Source organism: Ammospiza caudacuta, chromosome 29 (genome assembly GCF_027887145.1).
Source record: "Ammospiza caudacuta isolate bAmmCau1 chromosome 29, bAmmCau1.pri, whole genome shotgun sequence".
In the NCBI taxonomy this organism is placed as follows: domain Eukaryota; kingdom Metazoa; phylum Chordata; class Aves; order Passeriformes; family Passerellidae; genus Ammospiza; species Ammospiza caudacuta.
The window spans coordinates 777,024-797,855 of record NC_080621.1 but is presented as its reverse complement, the minus strand read 5'-3'; the positions used below and the strand labels follow the sequence as shown (position 1 = coordinate 797,855).

At 51.1% G+C, this 20,832-nt stretch overlaps 1 protein-coding gene across 1 annotated transcript in view; it reads right to left on the bottom strand.

Annotated features, from left to right (window-relative positions):
* Positions 1–20,053, bottom strand: part of DNMT1 (DNA methyltransferase 1) — a 50,649-nt gene extending 30,596 nt beyond the window's left edge. Inside the window, exons 1-14 of the mRNA XM_058821362.1 lie at positions 19,995–20,053; positions 17,755–17,797; positions 16,957–17,064; positions 15,236–15,470; positions 12,941–13,013; positions 12,709–12,819; positions 11,810–11,854; positions 11,668–11,719; positions 9,804–9,887; positions 9,574–9,683; positions 6,746–6,864; positions 4,418–4,510; positions 2,650–2,801; positions 144–331 (exon numbers count right to left, since the gene is read on the bottom strand). Of these exons, the coding sequence (XP_058677345.1) occupies positions 144–331; positions 2,650–2,801; positions 4,418–4,510; positions 6,746–6,864; positions 9,574–9,683; positions 9,804–9,887; positions 11,668–11,719; positions 11,810–11,854; positions 12,709–12,819; positions 12,941–13,013; positions 15,236–15,470; positions 16,957–17,064; positions 17,755–17,797; positions 19,995–20,053 (1,472 nt within the window). The remainder of the gene's footprint in view (positions 1–143; positions 332–2,649; positions 2,802–4,417; positions 4,511–6,745; positions 6,865–9,573; positions 9,684–9,803; positions 9,888–11,667; positions 11,720–11,809; positions 11,855–12,708; positions 12,820–12,940; positions 13,014–15,235; positions 15,471–16,956; positions 17,065–17,754; positions 17,798–19,994) is intronic.
* Positions 20,054–20,832: the final 779 nt, after the last annotated feature.

The following is a 20,832-nucleotide window of genomic DNA, read 5'->3' as shown; positions in this document are numbered from 1 at the left end:
GACCTCACCCACCTCGATGAGATCCCTCACGAGAATCCCCAAATTTTGGGCCGATTCCCCCAACACTGAGACCCCGGAGCCTGAACCCTCCCAGATTTTGGTGGGATTTTCCCGATTTTGGGGTTTTTGCCCCCAAACCTCACCTCTTGCCCAGGGTGACCCCGGCCAGCTTGATGAGGTCCCTCATGCAGGGCGTGATGAGCACCGGGGGCTCGTCGCTGTCGCCGGCCTCGTCGTAGCTCTCCACCTGCTCCACCACGAACTGCGCGTGCCGCAGCAGCGAGTCCTCCGTGAAACGGTTGAAGTTGAGCCCCGCCGGCGGCACCGTGGTCTGGGGGAACGGGTGGCAAGGGTTGGAGATGGTTTGGGGATGGTTGGAGATGGTTGAGAAGGGTTGGAGATGGTTGGAGATGGTTGGAGATGCTTGGGAAGGGTTGGAGATGGTTGGGAAGGGTTGGAGATGGTTGGAGATGGTTGAGAAGGGTTGGAGATGGTTGGGAAGGGTTGGAGATGGTTGGAGATGGTTGGAGATGCTTGGGAAGAGTTGGAGATGGTTGGGAAGGGTTGGAGATGGTTGGAGATGGTTGAGAAGGGTTGGAGATGGTTGGAGATGGTTGGAGATGGTTGGGAAGAGTTGGAGATGGTTGGGAAGGGTTGGAGATGGTTGGAGATGGTTGGAGATGGTTGGGAAGGGTTGGAGATGGTTGGGAAGGGTTGGAGATGGTTGGGGATGGTTGAGAAGGGTTGGAGATGGTTGGAAATGGTTGAGAAGGGTTGGAGATGGTTGGAGATGGTTGGGAAGGGTTGGGGATGGTTGGAGATGGTTGGGAAGGGTTGGAGATGGTTTGGGGATGGTTGGAGATGGTTGGGAAGGGTTGGAGATGGTTGGAGATGGTTGGGGATGGTTGAGAAGGGTTGGAGATGGTTGAGAAGGGTTGGAAATGGTTGAGAAGGGTTGGAGATGGTTGGAGATGGTTGGAGATGGTTGGGAAGGGTTGGGGATGGTTGGAGATGGTTGGGAAGGGTTGGGGATGGTTGGAGATGGTTGGGAAGGGTTGGAGATGGTTGGGAAGGGTTGGGGATGGTTGGAGATGGTTGGGGATGGTTGGGAAGGGTTGGGAAGGGTTGGGGATGGTTGGAGATGGTTGGGGATGGTTGGAGATGGTTGGGAAGGGTTGGAGATGGTTGGAGATGGTTGGGGATGGTTGGGAAGGGTTGGAGATGGTTGGGAAAGGTTGGAGATGGTTGGAGATGGTTGAGAAGGGTTGGAGATGGTTGGGGATGGTTGGGAAGGGTTGGAGATGGTTGGAGATGGTTGAGAAGGGTTGGAGATGGTTGGGAAGGGTTGGAGATGGTTGGAGATGGTTGAGAAGGGTTGGAGATGGTTGGAGATGGTTGGAGATGGTTGGGAAGGGTTGGAGATGGTTGGGGATGGTTGAGAAGGGTTGGAGATGGTTGAGAAGGGTTGGAAATGGTTGAGAAGGGTTGGAGATGGTTGGAGATGGTTGGAGATGGTTGGGAAGGGTTGGGGATGGTTGGAGATGGTTGGGAAGGGTTGGAGATGGTTGGGAAGGGTTGGGGATGGTTGGAGATGGTTGGGGATGGTTGGGGATGGTTGGGAAGGGTTGGGGATGGTTGGAGATGGTTGGGGATGGTTGGAGATGGTTGGGGATGGTCTCTGACCCCTCCCCACATCACCCATTCCAAGGGTCACCAAGGTTGGGAAGGGCTGGAGATGGTTGGGGATGGTTGAGAAGGGCTGGAGATGGTTGAAGATGGTTGGAGATGGGGATGGTTGGAGATGGTTGGAGATGGTTGGGATGGTTGGAGATGGCTGAGATGGTTGGGGATGACCTCAGTGGCGCTGTCACCTCGATCTCGTTGAGCAGGTGCCACCTCCATCACCACCATCCCCATTCCCACTCCTGTCCCATCATTTCCATGTGGGAATTGTCCCCGGGATGGGGGGGTGACACCACGGGGAGGTGACACCATGGAGAGGTGACACCATGGAGAGGTGACACCATGGAGAGGTGACACCACGGGGAGGTGACACCATGGGGAGGTGACACCATGGGGAGGTGACACCACGGGGAGGTGACACCACGGGGAGGTGACACCACGGGGAGGTGACACCACGGGGAGGTGACACCATGGAGAGGTGACACCGTGGAGAGGTGACACCACGGGGAGGTGACACCATGGGGAGGTGACACCACGGGGAGGTGACACCACGGGGAGGTGACACCATGGGGAGGTGACACCACGGGGAGGTGACACCATGGAGAGGTGACACCGTGGAGAGGTGACACCACGGGGAGGTGACACCCTGGGGAGGTGACACCACGGGGAGATGACCCCATGGAGAGATGACACCACAGAGAGGTGACACCACGGGGAGGTGACACCATGGGGAGGTGACACCATGGGGAGGTGACACCACGGGGAGGTGACACCACGGGGAGGTGACACCACGGGGAGATGACCCCATGGAGAGATGACACCACAGAGAGGTGACACCACGGGGAGGGGACACCACAGAGATGTGACACCACGGAGAGGTGACACCATGGGGAGGTGACACCACGGAGAGGTGACACCACAGAGATGTGACACCATGGAGAGGTGACACCTTGGTGGCACTGTCACCTCGATCTTGTTGAGCAGGTCCTCGTAGCTGACGTCGCGGTTGTTCTGCAGGAACTCCACCACGATCTTGCTCATGTAGATCTTCTCCTGCATCAGCGCGAACGTCGGCGCGTACTCCTCGCTCGGCTCCATCAGGATGTAGTCGGCGAAGGCTGGGGGAAAAACCCAAAATTGGGGGAATTTGGGGAAAAACGGGGGGTTTTGGGAAAAAAAAAACAACAAAATTTTGGGAATTTGGGGAAAAAAACCCAAAATTGTGGGAATTTGGGAAAAAAAAAAAAAAAACAAAAAAAAACAAAATTGGGGGAATTTGGGGAAAAATGGGGGGTTTTGGGAAAAAAAAAAAACAAATTTTGGGAATTTGGGGAAAAAAACCCAAAATTGTGGGAATTTGGGAAAAAAAAAAAAAAAAAAAACAAAACAAAATTGGGGGAATTTGGGGAAAAAAACCCCAAAATTGTGGGAATTTGGGAAAAAAAAAATTGGGGGAATTTGGGGAGAAACGGGGGGTTTTTGGAAAAAAAAACAAAACCAAAATTGTGGGAATTTGAGGAAAAATGGGGGGTTTTGGAAAAAAACCCAAAACTGTGGGATTTTGGGGAAAAATGGGGGGTTTTGGGTGGGTGAGAAGAAAAGGAATGGGGGGAAAAAAGGGAAGAGGAGGGAAAAGGAGAAGGGGAAAGAAAAGAGGAGGGAAGAGAGGAAAAATAAATGGGAAAAGAGGAAAAGGGGAGGAAAGAAAATAAGGGGGAAAAGCAGGAAAAAGGAGGGGAAATGAGGAAAGAAAGGAAGGAAAAGAGAAAAAAGAAAATAAAGGGGAAAAGAGCAGGAAAAAGGAGGAAAAAAGAGGAAGAAGGGAAGAAAAGAGAAAAAAGACAGAAAAAAAGGGAAAAAAGAGAAAAACAAAGAAAACAAAAGAAAACAAGAAAAAACAGGAACGAAAAGAGAAGGGAGAAGTAAAGGGAGAAGAAGAAAAAGAATGGAAAAAAAGGGAGAAAAAGGGAGAAAAGAAAATGGATAAAAAAGGGCGAAAAGGGAGAAAAAAATTGGATAAAAAAGAGAGAAAAAGGGAGAAAAGAAAATGGATAAAAAAGGGAGAAAAAGGGAGAGAAGAAAATGGAGAAAAAAGGGAGAAAAAGGGAGAAAAAAAATTGGATAAAAAAGAGAGAAAAAGGGAGAAAATGGATAAAAAAGAGAGGAAAAGGGAGAAAAGAAAATGGATAAAAAAAAGAGAGAAAAAGGGAGAAAAGAAAATGGATAAAAAAGGGAGAAAAAGGGAGAGAAGAAAATGGAGAAAAAAGGGAGAAAAAGGGAGAAAAAAAATTGGATAAAAAAGAGAGAAAAAGGGAGAAAATGGATAAAAAAGAGAGGAAAAGGGAGAAAAGAAAATGGATAAAAAAAAGAGAGAAAAAGGGAGAAAAGAAATTGGATAAAAAAGGGAGAAAAAGGGAGAGAAGAAAATGGAGAAAAAAGGGAGAAAAAGGGAGAAAAGAAAATGGATAAAAAAGGGAGAAAAGGGAGAAAAGAAATTGGATAGAGAGAAAAAGGGAGAGAAGAAAATGGATAAAAAAGGGAGAAAAGGAGAAGAAAGGGAGAAAAAAGAAGACACAAAAAGAAGAGGAAAGAGCAAAACCTCTGAAACCCTCCCCTCAAAAAAAGCCCCAAATTGCCCAAAAAAGCCCCAAATTCTCCTGAGGTCCCTCAAAGTTCCTCCTCCCCTCAAAAAAAGCCCAAAAACCCCAAAACCACCCCAAAATCCGCTCCTGACCTGTGCTGAAGCCGATCAGAGCCTTCTCGCCGCCGTCGAAGCCGGTGATCCACCAGGCGTTGATGGGCCCCAACTTCCTGGCTCTCACCCCCCCTGCAAAAAAAGGCAAAAAACCCCAAAAATCAGGAAAATTCTGAAAATGTGAGAGGCCAAAATGTGAAGAAGCCCAAAATGTGAAAAAGCCCAAAATGTGAAAAACCCCAAAATCTGAAAGAGCCCAAAAATTTGAAAAACCCCAAAACGTGAAAAACCCCAAAATGTGAAAAAGCCCAAAATGTGAAAAACTCCAAAATGTGAAAAAGCCCAAAACCTGAACAACCCCAAAATGTGAAAAACTTCAAAATGTGAAAAACTTCAAAATGTGAAAAAGCCCTAAATCTGAAAAACCCCAAAATCTGAAAGAGCCCAAAAATGTGAAAAACCCCAAAATGTGAAAAACCCCAAAATGTGAAAAACTCCAAAATGTGAAAAAGCCCAAAATGTGAAAAACTTCAAAATGTGAAAAAGCCCAAAATCTGAAAAACCCCAAAATCTGAAAGAGCCCAAAAATTTGAAAAACCCCAAAATGTGAAAAAGCCCAAAATGTGAAAATCCTGAACTGTAAAAATCCCCAAAAACCCCAAAATGAGAAAAACCCCAAAATGTGAAAAACCCCAAAACGTGAAAAAGCCCAAAAATGTGAAAAAGCCCAAAACCTGAACAACCCCAAAATGTGAAAAAGCCCAAAATGTGAAAAACTCCAAAATGTGAAAAATCCCAAAATGTGAAAAACCCCAAAATCTGAAAGAGCCCAGAAATTTGAAAAACCCCAAAACCTGAACAACCCCAAAATGTGAAAAAGCCCAAAATGTGAAAAACTTCAAAATGTGAAAAAGCCCAAAATCTGAAAAACCCCAAAACCTGAACAACCCCAAAATGTGAAAAACCGCAAAATCTGAAAAAGCCCAAATGTGAAAAACCCCAAAAACCGCAAAATGTGAAAAAGGCCAAAATGTGAAAAACCCCAAAATGTGAAAAACCCCAAAACGTGAAAAAGCCCAAAAATTTGAAAAAGCCCAAAACCTGAACAACCCCAAAATGTGAAAAACTCCAAAATGTGAAAAAGCCCAAAATGTGAAAAATCCCAAAATCTGAAAGAGCCCAGAAATTTGAAAAACCCCAAAACCTGAACAACCCCAAAATGTGAAAAAGCCCAAAATGTGAAAAACTTCAAAATGTGAAAAAGCCCAAAATCTGAAAAACCCCAAAACGTGAAAAACCGCAAAATCTGAAAAAGCCCAAATGTGAAAAACCCCAAAAACCGCAAAATGTGAAAAAGGCCAAAATGTGAAAAACCCCAAAATGTGAAAAAGCCCAAAACCTGAACAACCCCAAAATGTGAAAAACTCCAAAATGTGAAAAATCCCAAAATGTGAAAAACTTCAAAATGTGAAAAAGCCCAAAATGTGAAAAAGCCCAAAAATCCCAAAATGAGAAAAAGCCCAAAATGTGAAAAACCCCAAAATGTGAAAAACCCCAAAATCTGAAAGAGCCCAGAAATTTGAAAAAGCCCAAAATGTGAAAAACCCCAAAATCTGAAAGAGCCCAGAAATGTGAAAAAGCCCAAAACCTGAACAACCCCAAAATGTGAAAAACTCCAAAATGTGAAAAATCCCAAAATGTGAAAAATCCCAAAATGTGAAAAACTTCAAAATGTGAAAAAGCCCAAAACGTGAAAAAGCCCAAAACGTGAACAACCCCAAAATGTGAAAAAGCCCAAAATGTGAAAAACCCCAAAAATTTGAAAAAGCCCAAAACCTGAACAACCCCAAAATGTGAAAAAGCCCAAAATCTGAAAAACCCCAAAATCTGAAAGAGCCCAAAAATTTGAAAAACTCCAAAATGTGAAAAAGCCCAAAATGTGAAAAAGCCCAAAATGTGAAAAAGCCCAAAACCTGAACAACCCCAAAATGTGAAAAACCGCAAAATCTGAAAAAGCCCAAATGTGAAAAACCCCAAAAACCGCAAAATGTGAAAAAGCCCAAAAATTTGAAAAAGCCCAAAACCTGAACAACCCCAAAATGTGAAAAACTCCAAAATGTGAAAAATCCCAAAATGTGAAAAATCCCAAAATGTGAAAAACTTCAAAATGTGAAAAAGCCCAAAACGTGAAAAAGCCCAAAACGTGAACAACCCCAAAATGTGAAAAAGCCCAAAACGTGAACAACCCCAAAATGTGAAAAAGCCCAAAATGTGAAAAAGCCCAAAATGTGAAAAAGCCCAAAACCTGAACAACCCCAAAACGTGAACAGCCCCAGAACCCCAAAGCCCATTTCCGGGCTCCCTCACCGTCCAGGCTGGGGTTGTCGTCGTAGATGGGTTTGACGACGCCGCTGAAGTAAAGCTCGATGTTGCGCTCGATGAGGCCGGAGTCGAAGGGACACAAATGTCCCCTCTTGTCATACACACTGCGGGAGGGACGGGGAGGGGACACCATCAGGTGACACCATGAGGTGACACCAGGAGGTGACACCATGAGGTGACACCATGAGGTGACAACTGTGACACCAGGAGGTGACACCATGAGGTGACACCATGGACAGGTGTCCCCTCTTGTCATAGACACTGCAGGACAAGATGACACCATGGAGGTGACAACTGTGACACCATGAGGTGACACCATGAGGTGACACCATGAGGTGACAACTGTGACACCAGGAGGTGACACCATGGAGAGGACAGGTGTCCCCTCTTGTCATAGACACTGCAGGACAAGGAGATGACACCATGGAGGTGACAACTGTGACACCAGGAGGTGACACCATGGAGAGGTGACACCATGGAGGTGACAACTGTGACACCATGAGGTGACACCATGGAGGTGACAACTGTGACACCATGAAGGTGACACCATGGAGAGGTGACACCATGGAGGTGACAACTGTGACACCATGAGGTGACACCATGAGGTGACACCATGGAGGTGACACCATGGAGGTGACAACTGTGACACCATGAAGGTGACACCATGAGGTGACACCATGGAGGTGACAACTGTGACACCATGAGGTGACACCATGGACAGGTGTCCCCTCTTGTCATAGACACTGCAGGACAAGATGACACCATGGAGGTGACAACTGTGACACCATGAGGTGACACCATGAGGTGACACCATGAGGTGACAACTGTGACACCAGGAGGTGACACCATGGAGAGGACAGGTGTCCCCTCTTGTCATAGACACTGCAGGACAAGGAGATGACACCATGGAGGTGACAACTGTGACACCAGGAGGTGACACCATGGAGAGGTGACACCATGGAGGTGACAACTGTGACACCATGAGGTGACACCATGGAGGTGACAACTGTGACACCATGAAGGTGACACCATGGAGAGGTGACACCATGGAGGTGACAACTGTGACACCATGAGGTGACACCATGAGGTGACACCATGGAGGTGACACCATGGAGGTGACAACTGTGACACCATGAAGGTGACACCATGAGGTGACACCATGGAGGTGACAACTGTGACACCATGAGGTGACACCATGGACAGGTGTCCCCTCTTGTCATAGACACTGCAGGACAAGATGACACCATGGAGGTGACAACTGTGACACCATGAAGGTGACACCATGGAGAGGTGACACCATGGAGGTGACAACTGTGACACCATGAGGTGACACCATGGACAGGTGACACCACGGAGTGTTGAAGGAACAGGTGTCCCCTCTTGTCATACACACTGCAGGAGGGACAGGGAGGTGACACCATGGAGGTGACACCATGGACAGGTGACACCATGGAGGTGACAACTGTGACACCATGGACAGGTGACACCATGGAGGAGACAACTGTGACACCATGAGGTGACACCATGAGGTGACACCATGGAGGTGACATCATGGGGAGGTGACACCATGGAGGTGACAACTGTGACACCATGGATGGAGGTGACACCATGGAGGTGACACCACAAGGAGGTGACACCATGGGGAGGTGACACCACAAGGAGGTGACACCATGGAGGTGACAACTGTGACACCATGGGGTGACACCATGGACAGGTGTCCCCTCTTGTTATAGACACTGCAGGACAAGGAGGTGACACCATGGAGGTGACACCATGGAGAGGTCACACCATTGAGAGGTGACACCACAGGGAGGTGACACCATGGAGAGGTGACACCATGGACAGGTGACACCACGGGCTGGGATGGCCTCACCTGAAGGAGGTGATGCCACAAGGAGGTGACACCACAAGGAGGTGACACCACGGACAGGTGACACCACGGGTGGCACGGCCTCACCTGAAGGAGGTGACACCATGGACAGGTGACACCACGGACAGGTGACACCACAGGTGACATGGCCTCACCTGAAGGAGGTGACACCACAGGGAGGTGACACCACAAGGAGGTGACACCATGGACAGGTGACACCACGGACAGGTGACACCACGGGTGACATGGCCTCACCTGAAGGAGGTGACACCATGGACAGGTGACACCACGGACAGGTGACACCACGGGTGACATGGCCTCACCTGAAGGAGGTGACGCCACAAGGAGGTGACACCATGGACAGGTGACACCATGGGGAGATGACACCATGGACAGGTGACACCACGGACCGGTGACACCACGGACAGGTGACACCATGGGGAGATGACATCATGGGGAGGTGACACCATGGAGAGATGACACCATGGGGAGATGACACCACAAGGTGACACCACGGGTGACACGGCCTCACCTGAAGGAGGTGACACCATGGACAGGTGACACCATGGACAGGTGACACCACGGGTGGCATGACCTCACCTGAAGGAGGTGACACCATGGACAGGTGACACCACAAGGAGGTGACACCATGGACAGGTGACACCATGGGGAGATGACACCACGGACAGGTGACACCATGGGGAGATGACACCACAAGGTGACACCACGGGTGGCACGGCCTCACCTGAAGGAGGTGACACCATGGACAGGTGACACCATGGGGAGATGACACCACAAGGTGACACCACAGGTGACACGGCCTCACCTGAAGGAGGTGACACCATGGACAGGTGACACCATGGGGAGATGACACCACAAGGTGACACCACGGGTGACACGGCCTCACCTGAAGGAGGTGACACCACAGGTGACACGGCCTCACCTGAAGGAGGTGACCTTGTGCTGGGGCAGCTCCTCGTAGCTCTCGAACCCGTCCTCGTTGGCGTCGAAGATGGACAGGCGCTCGTCCGTCAGCATCTCCGGCTCCTCCAGCTGCGTTCGGGCGGAAAAACCCCAAAAAACCCCCCAAAAAAACCCCAAAAAATGAAATAAACGGGATTTTGGGACATTCCTGATTGCCCTGGGCTCAAGGGGAGGATTTTGGTTCCTTACGGCGTCGTCGGGGTCCCCCTGGAAGAATTTGAGGTCGGGGTCGTCCAGGTACTGCCGGCAGTCCGGGCACTTCGGGGGCGTGCTCTGGGGACAGGAGGGACAGGCAGAGTTCCCACAAAGTTATTCCCTAAAATATCCAGCAATTTAAAAAATTGAAAATAAAAATTAAAAAAATCCCCCCAAAAAGTTGTGGGGTTTCACGTCAGAACCAGCTTTTCCCAGAGTTGTTGCTGGAATTATCATGGAATTAAAAAATTAAAAATTAAAAATTAAAAATTAATTAAAAATTAAAAAATCCCCAAGCTTTTCCAAAGTCATTCCTGGAATTATCATGGAATTAAAAAATTAAAAATTAAAAAATCCCCCCAAAAAATTCAGGGTTTCACATCAGAAGCAGCTTTTCCCAGAGTTATTCCTGGAATTATTCTGGAATTAAAAAATTAAAAATTCAAAATTAAAAAATCCCCAAGCTTTTCCCAAAGTTATTGCTGGAATTATCATGGAATTAAAAAATTAAAAATTAAAAATTAAAAAATCCCCAAGCTTTTCCCAAAGTTATTGCTGGAATTATCATGGAATTAAAAAATTAAAAATTAAATATCCCCAAGCTTTTCCCAGAGTTATTCCTGGAATTATTCTGGAATTAAAAAATTAAAAATTAAAAAATCCCCCCAAAAAATTCAGGGTTTCACATCTGAACCAGCTTTTCCCAGAGTTATTCCTGGAATTATCATGGAATTAAAAAATTAAAAATTAAAAATTAAAAAATCCCCAAGCTTTTCCCAAAGTTATTGCTGGAATTATTCTGGAATTAAAAAATTAAAAATTAAAAATTTAAAAAATCCCCCCAAAAAGTTGTGGGGTTTCACGTCAGAACCAGCTTTTCCCAAAGTTATTCCTGGAATTATCATGGAATTAAAAAATTAAAAATTAAAAATTCAAAATTAAAAAATCCCCAAGCTTTTCCCAAAGTTATTGCTGGAATTATCATGGAATTAAAAAATTAAAAATTAAAAATTAAAAAATCCCCAAGCTTTTCCCAAAGTTAGTCCTGGAATTATCATGGAATTAAAAAATTAAAAATTAAAAATTAAAAAATCCCCAAGCTTTTCCAAAGTCATTCCTGGAATTATCATGGAATTAAAAAATTAAAAATTAAATATCCCCAAGCTTTTCCCAAAGTTATTCCTGGAATTATTCTGGAATTTAAAAATTAAAAATTAAAAAATCCCCCCAAAAAATTCAGGGTTTCACATCAGAACCAGCTTTTCCCAGAGTTATTCCTGGAATTATTCTGGAATTAAAAAATTAAAAATTAAAAAATCCCCCCAAAAAATTCAGGGTTTCACATCTGAACCAGCTTTTCCCAGAGTTATTCCTGGAATTATCATGGAATTAAAAAATTAAAAATTAAAAAATCCCCCCAAAATATTTGGGGTTTCACATCAGAAGCAGCTTTTCCCAGAGTTATTCCTGGAATTAGTCTGGAATTAAAAAATTAAAAATTAAAAATTAAAAAATCCCCCCAAAATATTTGGGGTTTCACATCAGAACCAGCTTTTCCCAAAGTTATTCCTGGCATTATCATGGAATTAAAAAATTAAAAATTAAAAATTAAAAATTAAAAATTAAAAATAATTTTAAAATCCCCAAAAAAATTCAGGGTTTCACATCAGAAGCAGCTTTTCCCAGAGTTATTTCCAGGATTTGGGGAAAATTTGGGGTTTGGTTTTGGGAACTTTAACGGGTTTATATTCCCATAGCGTAATCCACCCTTTGGAATACCCCAAAAAAATTCAAATTTAAGAGTTTGAAATGATTAAAAAATCCCCCAAAAAAAGCTGGAAAATGGGGAGGGACTCACTTTAGCAGGAGCAGAGATTTTAACCTGAGGGATTTCGTCTCTGATTTCCGACCTGGGAGGGGAAAATGAAAATTTGGGGTGAGGTTGGAGCAGCGATAGCATCGCTGTCATTGTCACCAGGAATGTCCCCCCTTTTCCTCACCCATCTCTGGTTTCCATTTTCATCCTTTTCTCGTCCTGATCCTGGAGAAAAAGGGGAAAAAATGGGAAAAGGAGCAGGAAAACGTGGGAAAAATGCTGGGAAATCGCCCCAAAAATGGTCTGGGATGTCAGCAGAGACCAAAATGCTGGGAAATCACCCCAAAAATGGTCTGGGATGTCAGCACTGAGCAAAATGCTGGGAAATCACCCCAAAAATGGTCTGGGATGTCAGCACTGAGCAAATCCTGGGAAATCACCCCAAAAATGACATGGGACAGGTCTGGGATGTCAGCACTGAGCAAAATGCTGGGAAATCACCCCAAAAATGGTCTGGGATGTCACCAGAGACCAAAATCATGGGAAATCACCCCAAAAATGGTCTGGGATGTCAGCACTGAGCAAAATCCCGGGAAATCACCCCAAAAATGGTCTGAGATGTCACCAGAGACCAAAATCATGGGAAATCACCCCAAAAATGGTCTGGGATGTCACCAGAGACCAAAATGCTGGGAAATCACCCCAAAAATGGTCTGGGATGTCAGCACTGAGCAAAATCCCGGGAAATCACCCCAAAAATGGTCTGGGATGTCACCAGAGACCAAAATGCTGGGAAATCACCCCAAAAATGACATGGGACAGGTCTGGGATGTCACCATTGACCAAATCCTGGGAAATCACCCCAAAAATGGTCTGGGATGTCAGCACTGACCAAAATGCTGGGAAATCACCCCAAAAATGGTCTGGGATGTCAGCACTGAGCAAAATCCCGGGAAATCACCCCAAAAATGACGTGGGACAGGTCTGGGATGTCAGCACTGAGCAAAATGCTGGGAAATCACCCCAAAAATGGTCTGGGATGTCAGCACTGAGCAAAATGCTGGGAAATCACCCCAAAAGAGGCCTGAGATGCCACCACCAACCTTCTCCTCCAGCTCCTCCTCCTCCCTCTCCACGTTCATCAGCTCCACCTTGGCGTCCCCGTTGGCCTCCTCCGATTTCCTCTTGTTGGACCTGCGGGACGGAGCCAGGGTGGGATTTTGGGGGGCCGGGGAAGGTTTGGGGTGGGGGGATGAGGAAGAGGAGGGTGAGGAAGAGGAGGGTGAGGAAGAGGAGGGTGAGGCTGCCCACTGACCCTTTGGACAGGAGGCTGAGGATGGACGGCTGCCGGCCGGAGCTGCGCGTGACGCGGGAGCTGCCCGGGGACTCTGCGGGGAAAGGAAGGTGGGGAACGAATCCAGGAGACCCCAAAAGCCACCCTGAGACCCCAAAACCCATCCTGAGACCCCAAAACTCATCCTGAGACCGCAAAACTCACCCTGAGACCTCAAAACCCACCCTGAGACCCCAAAACTCATCCTGAGACCCCAAAACCCATCCTGAGACCCCAAAACCCACCCTGGGACCCCAAAACCCATCCTGAGACCCCAAAACTCATCCTGAGACCACAAAACCCATCCTGAGACCCCAAAACCCATCCTGAGACCCCAAAACCCACCCTGAGACCTCAAAACCCACCCTGAGACCCCAAAACCCATCCTGAGACCCCAAAACCCATCCTGAGACCCCAAAACCCACCCTGAGACCTCAAAACCCACCCTGAGACCCCAAAACTCATCCTGAGACCGCAAAACTCATCCTGAGACCTCAAAACCCATCCTGAGACCCCAAAACCCACCCTGAGACCTCAAAACCCACCCTGAGACCCCAAAACCCACCCTGAGACCCCAAAACTCATCCTGAGACCGCAAAACTCATCCTGAGACCTCAAAACCCATCCTGAGACCCCAAAACCCACCCTGAGACCTCAAAACCCACCCTGAGACCCCAAAACCCACCCTGAGACCCCAAAACCCTTCCCAAGGGGATCCCAAAATCCTTCCAGAGGAGACCCCAAAATCTTTCCTGAAGAGACCCCAAAACTCTTCATGAGGAGACCCCAAAATCCTCCACGAGGAGATCCTGTAATATTTCCAGAGGAGACCCCAGAACCCTTCCACAGAAGATCCCAAAGATCTTCCCAAGGAGACCCTAAAATTCTTCATGAGGAGACCCCAAAACCCTTCCCAAGGAGATCCCAAAACCTTTCCAGAGACCCCAAAGCCCTTCCCAAGGTGATCCCAGCTCTCAATCCCAACAGGAACTGTCACACCCCAGAACCAGGAGACACCAAAACCCTTCCTGAGGAGACCCCAAACCCCTTCACGAGGAGATCCCAAAGATCTTCCTGAGGAGACCCCAAAACCTTTCCCAAGGAGACCCCAAAATCCTTCCTGAGGAGACCCCAAAACCTTTCCTGTGGAGACCCCAAAATTTCTCCAGTGGAAATCCTATAATCCTTCATGAGGAGACCCCAACACCCTTCCTGAGGAGACCCCAAAACTCTTCTCGAGAAGACCCCAAAACCCTTCCCAAGGTGATCCCAGTTCTTGATCCCAAAGGGAATTGTCACACCCCAAGTCCAAAAGACCCCAAAACCCTTCCAGAGGAGACCCCAAACCCCTTCCCAAGGGGATCCCAAAGATCTTCCTGAGGAGACCCCAAGGATCTTCCTGAGGAGACCCCAAAACCCTTCCCAAGGTGATCCCAAAGATCTTCGTGAGGAGACCCCAACACCCTTCCTGAGGAGACCCCAAAACCCTTCCCAAGGTGGTCCCAGCTCTCGATCCCAACAGGAACTGCCACACCCCAAAACCAGGACACCCCAAAACCCTCCCTGAGGAGACCCCAAACCCCTTCACGAGGAGATCCCAAAGATCTTCCTGAGGAGACCCCAAAACCTTTCCCAAGGAGACCCCAAAATCCTTCCTGAGGAGACCTCAAAACCCTTCCAGAGGAGACCCCAAAACCCTTCCCAAGGTGGTCCCAGCTCTCGATCCCAACAGGAACTGTCACACCCCAAAACCAGGACACCCCAAAACCCTTCACGAGGAGACCCCAAACCCCTTCACGAGGAGATCCCAAAGATCTTCCTGAGGAGACCCCAAAATCCTTCTTGAGGAGACCCCAAAACCCTTCCTGTGGAGACCCCAAAATTTCTCCAGTGGAAATCCTATAATCCTTCATGAGGAGACCCCAAGGATCTTCCAGAGGAGACCCCAAAACCCTTCCCAAGGTGGTCCCAGCTCTCGAAGGAACTGTCACACCCCAAAACCAGGACACCCCAAAACCCTTCATGAGGAGACCCCAAAACCCTTCCCAAGGTGATCCCAAGGATCTTCCAGAGGAGACCCCAAAACCCTTCCCAAGGCCATCCCAGCTCTCGATCCCAACAGGAACTGTCACACCCCAAAACCAGGACACCCCAAAACCCTTCCTGAGAGAACCCCCCCAGTCCCAACGGGAACTGCCCCACCCCAAACCCTCCCCACCCCCACAAATCCCCGTTTACACCCCCAAAAAAAAACCCCAAAAACCCCCAAACCCTCACTTTTGGCGTCGCCGTTGGAGCGGCTCCTGCGGGATTTGCGCGCGCGGGCGGCGGGGCCGGCGCGGGACGGGGACGGCGCCGCCCCTTCCTCCACCTCCATGGCTCCATCCTCATCCTCATCGCTGCCCAAGGCCCCGTTCCCGGGGCAGCCGTCGGGGTCGGGGTCCCCGGAGCCGTTTTGGGGCGCCGAGAGCTCCTGGCGCAGCAGCGCCTTCACCTTGGCCAGGTAACGCTCCTGGGGAGGGGAGCGCCCCAAAAATCAAACCCCAAATCCCACAGGGAAAGTGATCCCAAATCCTGGGGTGCGATCCCAAATCCCACAGGGAAAGTGACCCCAAATCCTGGGGTTTGACCCCAAATCCTGGGGTGTGACCCCAAATCCTGGGGTGTGACCCCAAATCCCACAGGGAAAGTGATCCCAAATCCTGGGGTGTGACCCCAAATCCCACAGGGAAAGTGATCCCAAATCCTGGGGTGTGACCCCAAATCCCACAGGGAAAGTGACCCCAAATCCTGGGGTGTGATCCCAAATCCCACAGGGAAAGTGACCCCAAATCCTGGGGTTTGACCCCAAATCCTGGGGTGGGATCCCAAATCCTGGGGTGTGACCCCAAATCCTGGGGTGGGATCCCAAATCCCACAGGGAAAGTGATCCCAAATCCTGGGGTGTGATCCCAAATCCCACAGGGAAAGTGATCCCAAATCCTGGGGTGTGACCCCAAATCCTGGGGTGTGATCCCAAATCCCACAGGGAAAGTGATCCCAAATCCTGGGGTGTGATCCCAAATCCCAGTGTTTTACCCCAAATCCCAGTGTTTTACTCCAAATCCAGGGTTTTACCTCAAATCCCAGCATTCTACCCCAAATCCCAGGGTGTGATCCCAAATCCCAGCATTTTACCTCAAATCCCGGGCTTTTCCAGGGGTTTTCCAGCTGTTTTACCCCAAACCCCAGGTGTTTTACCCCAAATCCAGGTGTTTTACCCCAAACCCCAGGTGTTTTACCCCAAATCCAGCTGTTTTACCCCAAATCCAGGTGTTTTACCCCAAACCCCAGGAGTTTTACCCCAAACCCCAGCTGTTTTCCCCCAAACCCAGCTGTTTTACCCCAAATCCAGGTGTTTTACCCCAAACCCAGCTGTTTTACCCCAAATCCAGGAGTTTTACCCCAAACCCCAGCTGTTTTACCCCAAATCCAGGAGTTTTACCCCAAACCCCAGCTGTTTTACCCCAAACCCAGCTGTTTTACCCCAAACCCCAGCTGTTTTCCCCCAAACCCCAGGAGTTTTACCCCAAACCCCAGCTGTTTTACCCCAAACCCAGCTGTTTTACCCCAAATCCAGGTGTTTTACCCCAAACCCCAGCTGTTTTCCCCCAAACCCCAGGTGTTTTACCCCAAATCCAGCTGTTTTACCCCAAATCCAGGTGTTTTACCCCAAATCCAGCTATTTTACCCCAAATCCAGCTGTTTTCCCCCAAATCCAGCTGTTTTACCCCAAATCCAGGTGTTTTACCCCAAACCCCAGCTGTTTTCCCCCAAATCCAGCTGTTTTACCCCAAACCCCAGGTGTTTTACCCCAAATCCAGCTGTTTTACCCCAAACCCCAGCTGTTTTCCCCCAAATCCAGCTGTTTTACCCCAAATCCAGGTGTTTTACCCCAAATCCAGCTGTTTTACCCCAAACCCCAGATGTTTTACCCCAATCCAGGTTGGGGCTCTCACCTCCGACAGCTCCTCCCGGCGCAGTTTGGCCTCGAGCTCGCTGAGCTGCAGCTGCACCTCGGCCTGCAGGAAGCCGTGGATGAGGCTGAGCTTCTCCTGCACGCTCTCCTGGGGACATCGGGGACATTGGGGACACCATGGGGACATTGGGGACAGCATGGGGACACTGGGGACACCGTGGGGACACTGGGGACACCGTGGGGACATTGGGGATGGAGGTGACACCGTGGGGCCATGGGGAGCAGGAAGCCGTGGATGAGGCTGAGCTTCTCCTGCACGCTCTCCTGGGGACATCGGGGACATTGGGGACATGGCAGGGACATTGGGGACATGGCAGGGACATTGGGGACACCGTGGGGACACTGGGGACACCGTGGGGACACTGGGGATGGAGGTGACACCGTGGGGCCATGAGGAGCAGGAACCCGTGGATGAGGCTGAGCTTCTCCTGCACGCTCTCCTGGGGACATCGGGGACATTGGGGACAGCATGGGGACACTGGGGACAGCATGGGGACGTTGGGGACATGGCAGGGACATTGGGGACACCATGGGGACATTGGGGACACCATGGGGACACTGGGGATGGAGGTGACACCGTGAGGACGTGGGGAGCAGGAAACCGTGGATGAGGCTGAGCTTCTCCTGCACGCTCTCCTGGGGACATTGGGGACATTGGGGACAGCATGGGGACATTGGGGACATGGCAGGTGACACTGGGGACACTCAGGTGACATTCCAGGTCAGCCCAGGTGACACTGGGGACACTCAGGTGGCACCGGGGACATTCAGGACTCACCTTCTCTCCCAGGTTCTCCTCATCCCGCTCCAGGTCCTGCAGCCTGGGGTGGGGACACCAGGGGAGGGGACAAAGGGACAAAAAGGGACAAAAAGGGACAATGAGACCATCAGGATTGGGGACAGAACCCCCAAATTGGGGTCAGGACCCCCAGGACTGGGGTCAGAAACCCTGGGATGGGGGTCAGGACCCCCAGGATTGGGGTTGGGACTCCTGGGATTGGGTCAGGACCCCCAGATTGAGGACAGAAACTCTGGGATTGGGGTCAGAACCCCAGAAATGGGGTCAGGACCCCCAGATTGGGGACAGAAACTCTGGGATTGGGGTCAGAACCCCAGAAATGGGGTCAGGACCCCCAGATTGGGGACAGAAACTCTGGGATTGGGGTCAGAACCCCAGAAATGGGGTCAGGACCGTCAGGATTGGGGTCGGGACCCCTGGGATGGGTTCAGGACCCCCAGATTTGGGTCAGGACCCCCAGACAGGGGTCAGAACCCTGGGATTGGGGTCAGGGACCCTGGAATGGGTTCCGAACCCCAGAAATGGGGTCAGGACCATCAGGATTGGGGTCAGGACACCCAGATTTGGGTCAGGACCCCCAGACTGGGGTCAGGAGCCCAGGATTGGGGGCAGAACCCTGGGATTGGGGACAGAAACTTTGGGATGGGTTCAGAACCCCTGGCTTTGGGTTGAGACCCCTGGGATTGGGGTCAGGACCATCAGGATCGGAGTCCGAACCTTTGGGATGGGGTCAGGACCCCCAGATTGGGGACAGAAACTCTGGGATTGGGGTCAGAACCCCAGAAATGGGGTCAGGACCCCCAGATTGGGGGCTCTAAAGTCTGTGAGGGGCTCTGAGCGTTGTGAGGGGCTCTGAAGGGCTCTAAAAGCTGTGAGGGGCTCTGAGGGCTCTGAGAGCTCTGAGGGGCTGTGAGAGCTGTGAGGGGCTCTGAAAGCTGAGGGGCTGTGAGAGCTCTGAGGGGCTCTGAAAGCTCTGAGGGGCTGTGAGAGCTCTGAGGAGCTCTGAAAGCTCTGAGGGGCTGTGAGAGCTCTGAGGGGCTCTGAAAGCTCTGAGGGGCTGTGAGAGCTCTGAGGGGCTCTGAATGCTCTGAAAGCTGAGGGGCTGTGAGAGCTCTGAGGGGCTCTGAAAGCTCTGAGGGGCTGTGAGAGCTGTGAGGGGCTCTGAAAGCTCTGAGGGGCTGTGAGAGCTCTGAGGGGCTCTGAATGCTCTGAAAGCTCTGAGGGGCTGTGAGAGCTCTGAGGGGCTCTGAATGCTCTGAAAGCTGAGGGGCTGTGAGAGCTCTGAGGGGCTCTGAAAGCTCTGAGGGGCTCTGAATGCTCTGAAAGCTCTGAGGGGCTGTGAGAGCTCTGAGGGGCTCTGAAAGCTCTGAGGGGCTCTGAAGGGCTCTGAGGGCTCTGAAGGCTGTGAGGGGCTCTGAGAGCTGTGAGTGCAGTGAGGGTTGTGAGTTCTGAAGGCTCTGAGGGGCTCTAAAGTCTGTGAGGGACTCTGAGCGTTGTGAGGGGCTCTGAAGGGCTCTAAAAGCTGTGAGAGGCTCTGAAGGCTCTGGAAGCTCTGAAGGCTGTGAGGGACTCTGAGGGCTCTGAGGGGGCTGTGAAAACTCTGAAGGCTGTGAGGGGATCTGAAGGCTCTGAGGGGCTGTGAAAGCTCTGAAGGCTGTGAGGGGCTCAGAGGGCTCTGAGGTCTATGAGGGGCTCTGAAGGCTGTGAGGGGCTCTGAAGAGTCACGAGGGGCTCCGAGAGCTGTGAGTGTAGTAAGGGATGTGAGGAATTCAGAAGGCTGTGAGAGGCTCCAAGGTCTGCGAGGGGCTCTGGGGTTTGTGAGGGGCTCTGAAGGCTCTGAGGGGCTCGAAGGGCTGTGACGGGCTCAGAGCTCTAAAAGCTGTGAGGGGCTTTGAAAGCTGTGAGCGCTGTGAGCGCTCTGAAGGGCTCTGAGGTCTGTGAGGGGCCCTGAGAGCTGTGAGGGGCTCTGAAGCCTGTAAGAGACTTTGAAGGCTGCGAGGGGCTCTGAAGGCTGAGGGTCTCTAAGGGTTGTGAGGTCTGTGAGAGACTCTGAAGGCTCTGAGGGCTCTGAGAGGCTCTAAGGGCTCTGAGGTCTCTGAGGGGCTGCGAAGGGGCTCTAAGGGCTGCGAAGGGGCTCTGAGGTCCGTGAGGGGCTGCGAGCTCTGTGAGAGCGGGGCCCCATTCCCGCCTCGCTCCCGCGTCTCCCGGCCGGGACTCACCGTCGGCGCAGCTCGGCGGGCAGCGGGGCCGGCGGCAGCGGCGCGGCGCGGGCCGGCATCGGGAGCGGCTCGGCGGGGGCCGGGCGGGGGGCGCGGGGCGGGCTCGGGGCCCGGTTCCGGGCCGGGTTCGGGGCCGCGCTCGGGGCCCGGCTCGGCGGGACCGGGAGCGGCTTCGCGCGGAAACGAGCGGCGGGAGCGGGGCGGCGCCGACCACCGCGCGGGGGGAGCCGGCGCGCACCATGCTGCCGTCGCGGGGGGGTACAGAGCGGGGCCAGGCGCCGTCTGCCGGGCCGGGGGGAGCGGGAGGGGATCGGGGGAGACCGAGGGGGGACCGGAGGGGTCGGGGCGGTACCGGGAGCGGCGGAGGGGAGGGGGGAACGGGGAGGACTCAGGGGGGGAACGGAGCGGTGAGGGGGGGAATGGGAGGTACCACTGAGAGATGGGGGGAGGCGGGAGATACCACTGAGGGGGAATGGGAGGTACCACTTGAAAGGTACCACTGAGGGAAGATGGGGGGAGGCGGGAGATACCAATGAGGGAACATGGAAGGTGCCACTGAGGGGAGATGGGGGGAGGCGGGCGGTACCACTGAATGAAGTGGGCGTGAAGATGGGGGGAGCCGGGAGGTACCACTGTGAGCGCGGGGTGGGGTGTGTGGGGCGTACCACTCAAAGGCAGCGTGGGGGGGGAACACCAAAGTGGGTTGTACCACCGAGAGCAGGGGGGGTGGACTGTACCACTGGAAAGGGGGGGGAACAATCTCGCAGGACTGTACCATTGTAGGGATGGGGGGGTCCCCAAGGCCACCCCAGTGTCCCCATTGTCACCACAGAGCCCT